This window comes from Betta splendens, chromosome 12 (assembly GCF_900634795.4).
Source record: "Betta splendens chromosome 12, fBetSpl5.4, whole genome shotgun sequence".
NCBI classification, from domain to species: Eukaryota; Metazoa; Chordata; class Actinopteri; order Anabantiformes; family Osphronemidae; genus Betta; species Betta splendens.
The window spans coordinates 9604721-9616564 of record NC_040892.2 but is presented as its reverse complement, the minus strand read 5'-3'; the positions used below and the strand labels follow the sequence as shown (position 1 = coordinate 9616564).

The following is an 11844-nucleotide window of genomic DNA, read 5'->3' as shown; positions in this document are numbered from 1 at the left end:
GTGGAATTTGGGACCAATAATAGCTTTGAAGTGATAATGAGAACACGGGCGCCTAACATCATTATCACCCTTCATGCAGGTTCTTAACAGGAACCACAGTGGAAACTAGACAAACACTACACGTGTTCAGCTTTTCCAGTTCCTGAGTAAACATTTGATGACACGATCCAGAAAAAAGACAAAACAACCAACGCATTGCTGTCTATTTTCATTTTCACAGGACATTTTCACAATATACACAAGTTTATTTATAAGTTGGTAAAAAACTGATTTATGAAATAAGCTTTGTACAAATTGCTCTTCAGACAAAAAAATCAGTAATCAACCATTAAATTAGAAAATGTTAATGAGTGCAGTGCAGCAACATTATTATTCTTATTTCTCACTAACTTTGTTTAAAACTTCCTTCACAAATTAATGAGTCGCCTTCTTTATCATACTCAATTATACATTACTTGTCTCTTTTCAGCCTTCATCATGGTCAGACTCTCGCCTATAAGTCACGGCATCATTTTTCATCATCTGGTGCCAAACCCATTGCGTGTGTCTCATGCTTTGCCCTCTGCCTTCCTCTGCAGCCGGGTCCGCGTGGGCTCCGTGAGGACCAGCGGCTCTTGGATGACCGAGGCGGGGTACTTCCTCCCCAGCAGCTCCACCTCCACCTTCTGGCCCACAGAGCACAGCTCCACAGGCAGGTAGGCAAACGCCAGGCTCCGCCGGCTGCTGTAGCTGTAGGCGCCAGACGTCGTGTTGCCGACCACCTGATGGAAAAAAAAAAGCAGCTGAGTCACAGTAACAAAACAAAAAAATAGGTTCAGTGAACACTTGCGCTCCTGCCGACCTCTCCATTGTGCCAGACGGTCTCGTTGCCTTCAGGGTCAATGTTGTCTGTATCCACTGAGATGTAGGACAGCTTCCTCCTCAGACCTTTGGCTTTGATTTCCTGAAGAGCTGCTTTGCCAATAAAGTCAGCAGGCTACACACACACACACACACACACACACACACACACACACACACACACACACACACACACACACACACACACACACACACACACACACACACACACACACACACACACACACACACACACACACACACACACACACACACACACACACACACACACACACACACCTTTATCTGGTAGCTTGGAGTGGAACGAGTACTCGCCAACATCATTATGATTTGGCGAGTACAGGCACCGGACCAGACTTCATGGATGGATGATTACCTTGTTCAGTTTGATGAAATAATCCAATCCAGCTTCCAGAGGATTGGTGTCACAGTTCATCTGGAAAGATCAACAAAAGACCCTTGTCGTCAAAGACTCTCCTCTCTCTTTCGCTCTCTCTCAGCTAGTACCTCCGCTCCCCAGCCTCTGAAGCCTTTCTCCAGTCGGAGGGAAGACATGGCGTATGTGCCGAAGTCATCAATGCCCTCGTCCTTTCCTGCTTCCATCATAGCCTTGTACACAGCTGCCATGTCCCTCTGGTCCATGTACAGCTCCCAGCCGAGCTCACCTACACACACACACACACACACACACACACACACACACACACACACACACACACACACACACACACACACACACACACACACACACACACACACACACACACACACACACACACACACACACAGTCATTTTCTTCAATGCTCGCGGTTGAAGACGTCATGAACTCATCCAAATCGCGTCTTGTACCAGTGTAGGAGATCCTGATGGCCCGGACAGTGGTTCCAGCCAGCTTCACGGTCTTGCAGTGGAGGAATTTGAATCCGGATTCACTCAGATCGTCGTCCGTCAGCTTCTGAAGAACCCGGCGGGAGTTTGGTCCAGCGATGCCCAGCACGCCGACGTCATCCGTTACGTTACTGATGCCGACGTCGTATCCCCCCTCCGCAGCTTCCGTCTCTATCCACCTGCGTGGAGTCAATGCACATCTGCAACATCTTCACTTGTTTAAACATAATGCTAATTTGTGACATTGTTGAAATCTGCAGTCTGGGTCAGTCACCACTAGAGGTCGCCACACAGAATCAAACCATGATGAATCGCAGCGTTTTACAAAGGGGCACCAGAGAGAGAGACATGTCTCTGCTCATGCTTGTATATTACACTTGTGAATGTTCATTAAGGCACTAGGCTTGTTTTGATGTGTTTCACCTGAGGTCATGTAGCTCTGACCCTGAGCCCGTGATGAGCATGAACTCCCCTGGTGTCAGCTGAGTGACGGTGACCTCGGCGTAGACTCGCCCACTGGGTGTCAACATGTGGCTTATATTAGTCCGGCCCACCTGGAACGCACCGGGCACAGGTCAGACATGCAGTGAAGGCCTTCGGCTGCCGTCGCGACGCCTGAAACGTGGTGCACCTTGGGCAGGGTGTTGGCAAACAGCCGGTCCAGCAGCTTGTGGGAGTCCCTCCCCTTCACTATGAACTTCCCAAAAGGCGTCAGGTCGATCACTCCCACCTTCTCCATCACCAGCCTGCACTCTCTGCCGACTGGTTCGAACCAGTTTGTCCGTCGGAAACTGGGCCTGAGCACAGCACAGTCAGCGTTTGCTTGGTACCAGAGGGTCGCTTTAATGAGCAGGACTTTTATTGGCCTGATTCCCTTTCCATTCGTAATGCGTGATTAGCGTCACTAAAGGAGACTGAACTATAATCAATTCAATTCAAAGCAGGTGTCAACATCGCAGCCTCACTTGTACCCGATGTCGTCTCCAGGTTTGTAGAACCAGTGAGGTTGTTCCCAGCCGGCGTGGAAGCCCATGGAGGCTCTGTCCCTCAGCAGCTGGTGGAGGCCGCGGGCGCGGGCGGTCGGCCGGCCGGCGAAGCGCTCCTCCTTGGGGTACCCAACTGGAGGAGCGCACAGCGTGAGGACGGGGCGGCACCCACGCAAAGCGGCGCACGCACGCACGCCGGGACCCGCTTACCCACGTTGTTGAAGCCGTACGACTCGCGGGCCTTGGCGCACGCGAAGGGAACGTCCGTCCACGCGCCGTAGCGGTTGGGGTCGCACTCGATGAGGTCGTACGGCGGCTCCCCGTTCCGAATCCAGTCACTCAGGAACCTCCCGATGCCGCCGGCATGAATGACTCCGTACCTGGAGAGCGAGGCTGCAGTTTAAGCTGTTACTGAACCAACCTCCTCAACATCCACACACGCACCCAAAGCCAATCGCGGTCCAGTAGTTGCGAGCGCCCTGGTGCGGTCCCACCATTGGCAGCAGGTCGGGGGTGTAGGTGATGGGACCACACACGATGTTGATGATGTCGGCCTTCTTCAGCACAGGGACCATGTCCATGGCCATCTCTACGTGCTCCATTATCCTGTCCAGGTCCGACTCAAACAGCTCCTTACCAAAACCTGCAGCAGGGACACAGGAGGCAGAGTCACCCAACGCCTAAGGGTGGATTCAAGTGAGGCCAGCTTCGCTGCCGCCTGCCACACCTGGAGGAACTCCGTCTCTGACCCAGGAGTCCTGCAGCACCATCTTCTCCATCTTTTCATACGGGCCGAACAGCAGGCCGTCCCGTTCCTGACGGAGGTAATAGGACCCCTCCAGGTCCCGGATGACAGCCAGCTCCTTCTTCAGGGCCTTCACCTCTGGCACCGTTGCCGTGACTACATACTGGTGATGCACTGGGATGGTGGGGTGTTCAAACCCAATCATCTGGCCGACCTCCCGGGCCCAGAAACCTGGAAAATGGCAGGGAAGGTGTCAAAACAATTACTGTAAGTGACACCTTCTGTTCATTGTTCTGCATCACTTTAAATGGTGCAGTCGTTACAGTTTCCACTACGAGTCTTCAGCAGCAACACTTGCTTTTACACTGGTCTTTGTTTTACTGGGCATAAAAATGTTTTTATTTCTCTCTATGGTCTCGCAAAAGCTATAATAGACTTAATTTGTATTAAGAATAATTGGAGCCATAGAGACATTCCTGTTCTACCGTTTGAGAGGATAATCAGACGTCTCTGATAAAAAGTGGGTGCCTGCCGACAGCTGCAGGCAACGCAGTCATTCCCACAAGCCGCTACTGCAGGTTGACAATTATATATCAACATACTGTAACAGACAATTAATCTTTAACAGCCTTACGCAACTTTAATTTACACTTTCTAAAAAGCAACCACTCGCTCGTGTCTGTACAAACATCATGTTTCCATAAGTTCTTATCAGGACTAATAACCTGTACTGTTGCATTGCAGTGGAAATATTTTGTTTGTCACAGGAGAAGCTCTGATTACCATGAACCATATGTTACTGAGATAGACAGGTGGTTATTACTGTACGTATTATATGGCAGCACTTTGTAAATATCCGACATGTTATGAAAACCTGTCAAAAGCTACATCACTGTGTCTGGATTCTGATCCGGGGTTTTTCACAAGGCAGAACACCAGTCAGCCTCAGATCCGTAACAACAACACATCGCTGGGTGAAATCGCAGGTTGTGTGTTGTGGGAATGTGTGCAGATTCTAGAAATGTAACGAACCCTTCGGAACCTTCAGCGCCAAAGGTGAAACACACAAACACAGACACACACAGACACACACCACCAGGATAAAGTTTCACAGTTTAGGCAAATGCTTGATGGAGAATTTGAACGGGGTCAACAAGTCCTCACACACAAAATGAGCATCAGCGCAGCAGGAAAAAGGGTGAAATGGTTTGTCAGGAGGTGTGTGTGCGCTGCTGCCTCAAGATTGGACGAAGTCTGAACTGTTGGCCGGTTTGGATTGGCTGCTGAGCACAGTGAAGGCACAGGGCCAGAGAACACACTGTGCAACTTCATGGAGCACACGCTGCATCTCAGTCAAGAAAATCTCCTCTGCAGGATTTTTATGATGCGGTTTATGATTTAATTGACGTTTGACAGGTTTTGCACTAAACTCCCTGTTAATTGGTTGTTTTACACCATTTTTTAAACCTCATAGTTCATGTTTACATCGTGCATTTCAATCTTGCGCTGGCTAATGAAAATCATGCTCCACGTTTAAACTGTGATTGTTACTCAGAAAGGGACAAACAGGGAGGAGCGAGACTAAAAATTCCTGAGAGAGAATCGAGCAACAGGACGGATTAAAAAAAAGAAGGGAGTTAGTTGTAAAACCTGCGGGATCCAGTTTGAGCAGAGAACTTTGGCTCGAGCTGAGAAAGCAAACGTCTCAAATCTCATTTTAATCGTGATTCTGCATGGATTTGGTACATTTGGATATGGAGTTAAACAAAAAAAGAACCTTTCTTCACGATTAAAAAGCAAAGCTCCGGTACAAACCTGCCGTGTTCACGATGCGATTCGCGCGGATGGTTCCGTGCGGCGTCTGCACGTCCCACCCGCCGTCGGCCGTTGGGGTGAGGGAGGTGACCGGTGCCGGGTTGTAGATCTGGGCCCCGTGCATGCGAGCCCCGGCCGCCAGCGCCATAGTCAGGGAATACGGGTCGATGTGTCCGTCCCCGGGGGTGTAGAGACCCGCCAGCACCTGGAAACGCACAAAGCTTCATCTCAGAGCCAATTGTATGCATGTATTTATATGCAGGTTTAATTAACTGTACATTGCACATCATGAGGCATCAGGAAGGTATTGGTTTTGTCACTGAACTCAGAGACAAGAGTGGGAACAAATAAAAGGGCCTTTATCTCAACCCGCTGAACCAACATGTGGCTGATCCTCGTTGACTTTTTCATCAGGGGCAGTGGTTTTTTGCTTCTAATCAATCATTAACCTGCCAAGTTTCCATCCCCCGTGTACCGTCCTCACCTTGTCCACGTTGACCAGAGGGAACAGCTCCTGCACCTCCTCGGGTCCGATGAGGTACTGCTCCGTGGCGTGCCAGTGCGTGCGGGTCATCTGGTACCTCATCTCGTCCACGCGAGCCGCCGTGGAAGCGATCCGAACGCTGCCCGGCTGATGGAAGCCTACGGCCTTCAGAGACGGAACCAGTCACATGGGGTCACGGCTCCAGACACGGAGGCGGCAGACGAGACGAGGGGCGGCGCGTCGTACCTGTCCGGTTTCAGCCTCCAGCGTCTCGTACAGTTTGATGCTGTCGTAGTGAACCTTCTTGAGGTTGATGCCTGGGTGATAATAGGTCGTCAAACCCGCCTTAAACATAAAACACACAGGTTATTGAATTAAATGTGCATGGTGGGCACAGACTTAAAGCTGCCTGACCTGACTCTGATGGCCACTAGGGGGCAGCATAAGCAAACTAAAAGACAACAGATACAGATACACAAGCATCCATTGAACTTAGGCTGTAAAAAGACATTTTCTGCTTATTTTGGAGAGTTTGTGTCCGTAAATACCAGCCATAAACTCCCCCATGAACTGATCAGCCAGGGAACACGCATCCATGCTGGGACTGTCCAGTGAACCAAGTAACTGATATGCGTATGTCAAACATGTATTTATAGAATTACCCTGAAGTGGCCAGCGTAGGAGGGAAAGTGGGCCAGGAACTCATGCGGCTTGTAAACCTATGAGGTGACAGCTGCTCACGACGGCTACAATGCTACTATTGAATGACAAAAAACAGGAATAGTTGCTTTTACTAAATGAAGCTGTGGAGGAAGAACTTGACGTTCTACTGCGAGTATTGGCCCAGCTGGAACGTCTGACCGTCGGACTGACACTGGTTTTGAGGGACGGCCCTCTTTCGCTACACTTTTGCGGACCAGCCTGTCGTGAACCTACAGCGTGCCAGGTGGACCCAGCCGTCAGCTCGGACTTCTCCAGCAGCACCACGTCCTTCATGCCGCCTTTGGCCAGGTGATAGGCCACGCTGACGCCCACGCATCCTCCACCGATGATCACCGTCTCCGCCGTCTCCTTCCACCGCTTCCCCAAAACTGAGGACGCATCACTAAGAGGAGAGGAAGTATCATTATGGGAAAGTATTATATTCGATGCACCTTTACTATGTTTATTATAGTAGTGGGTGCTGGGAATTTGAGTGTGAGGACTTCTGAATGATGAATCATGAATGATGTCATTTACAAAACTGAAAACGACTAATAATCAATAAATTAAAAGTCCAGTTGTCACCCAATCTTTTTTTTACAAACCTGCAGCATGACGAGCGTTGGACGGGCCATTATTTTGTTAAACGTTAATAATTATCACGACCTGCACGTCACTGATCGCTGCGTGACTCCATCAGCTCTGCAGCTTTTTAAAGCCGCTGTGGCTGTTGTGCAGTTTACCTTTGCGCCGATTAGCTGCCAGAATCAAACGCGTTTAGCGCCTCTGCTAAAAGCCGGACCGTCTCACCTGTCGTCGGTTTGTCTTCTGGCAGTGCAGCAGATGGTCCTCAGTGGAAGCTGCGCGAACCCTCGGTACGTGCCTGGGTCGCTGCGCAGCTTCACTTTGATTAGGTTTAATATCCGGGACATAGTTGAAGTAATAAAAATGCGCTTATTCTGAGCTCGACGCACAAGCGGCCCCCTGTCAATGCACGCGGTGCCGCCGTATGAAGTTACAAACATCCCACTTTTGCGCTGGCACGCGCTCCGCCACGCCCACAGGTCGTGGAACCGAGCGACTTTACGCAGACCACTTAACCCCTTCTGCGCCACAGACCCCAAATGTAGGTCACTCAGGCCCAGAGAAGTATTAAACCTAAACTATTACTGACAAGTAAAACTATCATGATGTCCACGTGGAGTAAAACAAGTGGTTATAAATGCAATGTATTTGGGCTCTTCTTGCTGTCTCTTGTGGAACCCAGGTTGTTTTCTTCATGTCTTCCTCGGGGCAAAACTGATTATATTTGAGCCTCAGCTGGGCCCAGTTACATGTGGACTGAGCTGGCCCTGCTGTCCAACCCCCCAATGCATCACAAGGCTGTTCTGAGAGGCCATGAGTTAAAATATTTAAATATTCAGCCTTCAGATCTCCAGCTTCCTCCTACTCCTCCATCAGTTGCGTCTTGGTTTTTATGCCAATAATGGAGGAAAGGGCAATTAGTGAATGCATCAAGTTCAACTCCAACACAAACAATGAGCGCGAGTTGTGCATTTCTGCGGTATCGTGAACAATGGGTTATGTAAGAAGAGGAGGGTTTAAAGTTTCGGAGGGCAGCGCTGAAGAGGCAGGCGCTTCTCAAAGTGACATCAGGAGCACCGCGCCCCCTCTCTGATTATAAATGCGCCGTGGACGCCTGCACGAAGCCTCTCCCGAACTCAGACGACAGCTGTAGCCGAGACGGGCACTGCTGCGTAAAACCATGGCACCAGCTGGCGCAAAAAAGGCGAGTACGCACGCAAATTCTCCCCTTCGCCCAACGTTAAGCCTCGAAGCCGCTCGCTGCTTGTGCGGACGCAGTCAGGCGCGTGCGTTCCCGTTTGTAATGCGCCGTTCCGCATCTCCATCGCTGTCGCGCAGAGCATTCTGGAGCGTCTGGACGCAGGCGAGGTGGTCATCGGCGACGGCGGCTTTGTTTTCGCCCTGGAGAAGAGGGGTTACGTCAAGGCCGGGCCGTGGACGCCCGAGGCCGCTGCCGAGCACCCGGAGGCCGGTACTGCTCCGTCTCCTCCGTATGCGTTTAACAGATGGGTGTGTGTGTGACCACGCTGACCGCGCCGACTCGTTTCAGTGCGCCAGCTGCACCGGGAGTTCCTCAGGGCCGGCTCCAATGTCATGCAGACGTTCACGTTCTACGCGAGCGACGACAAGCTGGAGAACCGAGGTCACACTCAGCGCTTCACCGTGAGTCGAGCAGCTGCTCGGAGCGATCATCATGCAGCGGCGTTTGCGTCAAGCGCCGCAGCGTGACGCGCGCCGGCGCAGTCGGCGCACGCCTCTTGCGCAAAAGTTGAAGCCGAAGCCTTTTCCGTGTCTTTTTTTTTTATCCTTTCATTGATCACAGGGGCAGCAAATAAACGAAGCAGCCTGCGACCTGGCCAGGGAGGTGGCCGACGAGGGCGATGCCCTGGTGGCGGGGGGAGTGTCCCAGACCCCCTCTTACCTCAGCTGCAAGAGCGAGGATGACGTGAAGGCCACGTTTAAGAAACAGATCGACGTCTTCGTTCAGAAAAACGTCGACTTCCTGATTGCAGAGGTGGGATGAAGGGCAATCACACCCCGAGTTGCTGTCACTCAAGCACGCGAGCATTGGAATAAGTGCTGGAACGAAGACTTGATTCTGCCAAGTAATAGTGGTTCCGACTAAAAGGTGCAGAGAATTGGAGGTGTAATGTTGCACAAACAAGCGTCTCCATTGGGAGATTCACCATATACCTTCCTAAAAATAGAGCAGAGTATCCCACCACATGCTACAGTTGGTGAGTCTGCTGGCCGATGTGTTGCAGCTCTTTGCAATTGGTGGTTTTTGCACTTTGCAGGCAATGCGAGTACACAGTAAATCTGCCCCAAACTTGCTCCGTTTTAATCACACGTTCACAGAATCCTCCACGCGACTTTGTGTTGGGAAAACACTGGCTGCTTCTGCTGTGAGCGGACATGGAGTTGATGCAACAGCAGCTTATTCTCATCCACCTGGCCTGACGAGCCTCTCTCTCTTCCAGTACTTTGAGCATGTGGAGGAGGCAGAGTGGGCGGTCCAGGTGTTGAAGACCACCGGGAAGCCTGTGGCTGCGACGCTCTGCATCGGGCCTGAGGGGGACCTGAATGGCGTCAGCCCTGGAGACTGTGCCGTCAGACTCGTCAAAGCTGGTAAGAACATCCCTCCAATCTACTCTTAAAGACTCCAACTGTGTATTATGCTCCCGTTGTCTTCTAACATGTCTGTGCTGGGCAGGGTGAACCACAGGCACATGTGGATGCTTTGCTGTAAATGACTCTCTGGCGCCACCTGGTGGTAGTGTCGTGAAGGCAGTTTGATTCCTGATCCATTGTCCACGTTTGCGTTTGTAGGTGCTCAGATCGTGGGCGTTAACTGCCACTTTGACCCCGCGACCTGTGTGAAGACTGTGAAGCTGATGAAGGAGGGCGTGGAGAAGGCCGGGCTCAAGGCTCACTACATGAGCCAGCCTCTGGCCTACCACACTCCTGACTGCAACCGCCAGGGTTTCATCGACCTGCAGGAGTTCCCTTTCAGTGCGTACACGCGTCCGTCTCCCCACTTCTGCTCAGAGTAGGTCACAAACTCGCATGTGTGTGGTTGACAGGTCTGGAGCCCAGGATCCTGACCAGGTGGGACATGCAAAAATACGCCAGGGATGCCTACGACGTGGGCATCCGTTACATCGGCGGCTGCTGTGGGTTCGAGCCCTATCACATCCGTGCCTTGGCGGAGGAGCTGGCGCCTGAGAGGGGGTTCCTGCCCGCTGGCTCTGAGAAGCATGGCACCTGGGGCAGCGGCCTGGAGATGCACACCAAGCCATGGGTCAGAGCCCGGTAGGTTCTGCTCCGCTCTGTTGGATTCGGATTAACATTGACAGAGATGCTCTGCTGCCTTGAAGATGCAGGTTGCACGACGTTCTCTCCCCAGGGCACGTCGCGACTACTGGGAGAAGCTGAAGCCTGCGTCTGGGCGTCCTTTCTGTCCCTCCATGTCGACGCCTGACGGCTGGGGCGTCACCAAAGGCCACGCTGACCTGATGCAGCAGAAGGAGGCCACCTCGGACGAGCAGCTCAAGGCTCTCTTTGAAAAGGCCAACAAAAGCCACTGAGCTCCCCTTTGAGGCCTCGCAGCAGAGGGGCGGCGTGTGAGAAGGTTACTCGCTCATTCCCTTAAGTTTACATACCATAAAGATTGAAATGCTGAAGCTCTTTCTTTCTCTTTTAGGACCATTTGTACACCATATGCTAACATGATCAAAGTAGTTCTCAGCCAGCTGTGAATGCACCCGAGCCAAACTAACATTTCAGAAGTGCCTAATGTCTCAGACTTGTGTAGCAATAAACCTACGACTCAACAAAAATTGCATGCGTGTCGGAGTGGTCTTTTCAGAATTGTCTGGTAAATGTGAACGCTACTTAAACTGTTATACTTTAAGACGACATGGTGCTATTAAATTTTTAAATGCCAAAAACAATCCTACTTGACACGTACGTATGCTGCCACCTAGTGGACAAGACACTAAAATACAACACCAATGTTATTACATTAGCCTGTCAAGTTTTGGTAAATCAATGCAGCAACAATGCAATACAATTTGCCTTGCGTGTCCAGAAAATCGTCAACAGAATTCACAAACATTAATTATGTTGACAATATAAATGAGGTCTGCTCACACAAATGAGGACTTGGGTCTAAATGAGCTTAGTGTGTGGTTTATGTTTCTCTCTCCTTTCATCAGCAACACTGATGGTGAGCCAGGTAGAAGCGCTGGTCTGCTGGCCACCAGCTGTATGTTTGTTGTAACTGTAAAGGACTGCAATGCGTGTCATTAACGCTTAGTTTATCCTGTAGTTGTGCTTCTCCTTGTATGGATCCATCTATATGTTTTTTTTATTAAACATAGACAAACTTTATTTGAAATTATTTTCTCTGCATTTGACCCATACTCATACAACGAATAGCAGTGAGCATCCACACATGGGGCGCTTGGGGAGCTAGTGTGATGTGACTTGCTCAAGGCCACACTTGGAGGGATCAGCTGGGTACGAGCAAATGCTCAAGCCCCTGATCCACCAGGCCGCCTTTACAGATGTTGTCAGCTCACATCTGTAGGTTTCTACATGGCACTTTCTGGAAAAAACAAACTCACCAGTTTTTTTCTGTTGTTGTCTTCTACTTGTACTGTTTTTGTTCTTTTCTCTCTCTGTGTCCCTTCACCTCAACCGGTCAAAGCAGATGGCCACCCATCTTGAACCAGGTTCTGCTGGAGGTTCCTTTCTTTACAAAGAGGGAGTTTTT

General features: G+C 50.7%; 2 protein-coding genes and 1 long non-coding RNA gene across 4 annotated transcripts; 2 read left to right on the top strand and 1 right to left on the bottom strand.

Annotated features, from left to right (window-relative positions):
* Positions 1 to 188: 188 nt before the first annotated feature.
* On the bottom strand, positions 189 to 7651 carry dmgdh (dimethylglycine dehydrogenase). Of its 2 annotated transcripts, none has more exons than XM_055513400.1 (16): positions 7293 to 7651; positions 6717 to 6885; positions 6027 to 6125; positions 5781 to 5945; positions 5297 to 5501; positions 3464 to 3712; positions 3181 to 3379; positions 2947 to 3116; positions 2722 to 2869; positions 2382 to 2547; positions 2174 to 2304; positions 1712 to 1929; positions 1369 to 1526; positions 1238 to 1297; positions 842 to 976; positions 189 to 761 (listed from the first exon to the last, which is right to left on the bottom strand). In XM_055513400.1, the coding sequence occupies exons 1-16, from the start codon at positions 7505 to 7507 to the stop codon at positions 549 to 551; spliced, it is 2700 nt and encodes an 899-aa protein (XP_055369375.1). In that variant the 5' UTR covers positions 7508 to 7651; the 3' UTR covers positions 189 to 548. The 2 variants fall into 2 exon arrangements, with proteins under 2 accessions (XP_055369375.1, XP_029025957.1); XM_029170124.3 differs by having other exon boundaries at positions 2716 to 2869; positions 7293 to 7650.
* LOC129604930 (uncharacterized) lies at positions 579 to 4368 on the top strand. The gene is made up of 2 exons (XR_008696282.1): positions 579 to 695; positions 1362 to 4368. It is a non-coding gene; the product is annotated as an uncharacterized LOC129604930 (long non-coding RNA).
* A 461-nt stretch (positions 7652 to 8112) lies between the features above and the next one.
* Positions 8113 to 10909, top strand: bhmt (betaine-homocysteine methyltransferase). Its single transcript, XM_029170127.3, has 9 exons — positions 8113 to 8271; positions 8406 to 8538; positions 8617 to 8729; positions 8890 to 9081; positions 9548 to 9695; positions 9897 to 10079; positions 10151 to 10379; positions 10474 to 10698; positions 10771 to 10909. Exons 1-8 carry the CDS (start codon positions 8248 to 8250, stop codon positions 10652 to 10654), a joined length of 1203 nt encoding a protein of 400 aa, XP_029025960.1. The 5' UTR covers positions 8113 to 8247; the 3' UTR covers positions 10655 to 10698; positions 10771 to 10909.
* The last annotated feature ends 935 nt before the right edge of the window (positions 10910 to 11844 follow it).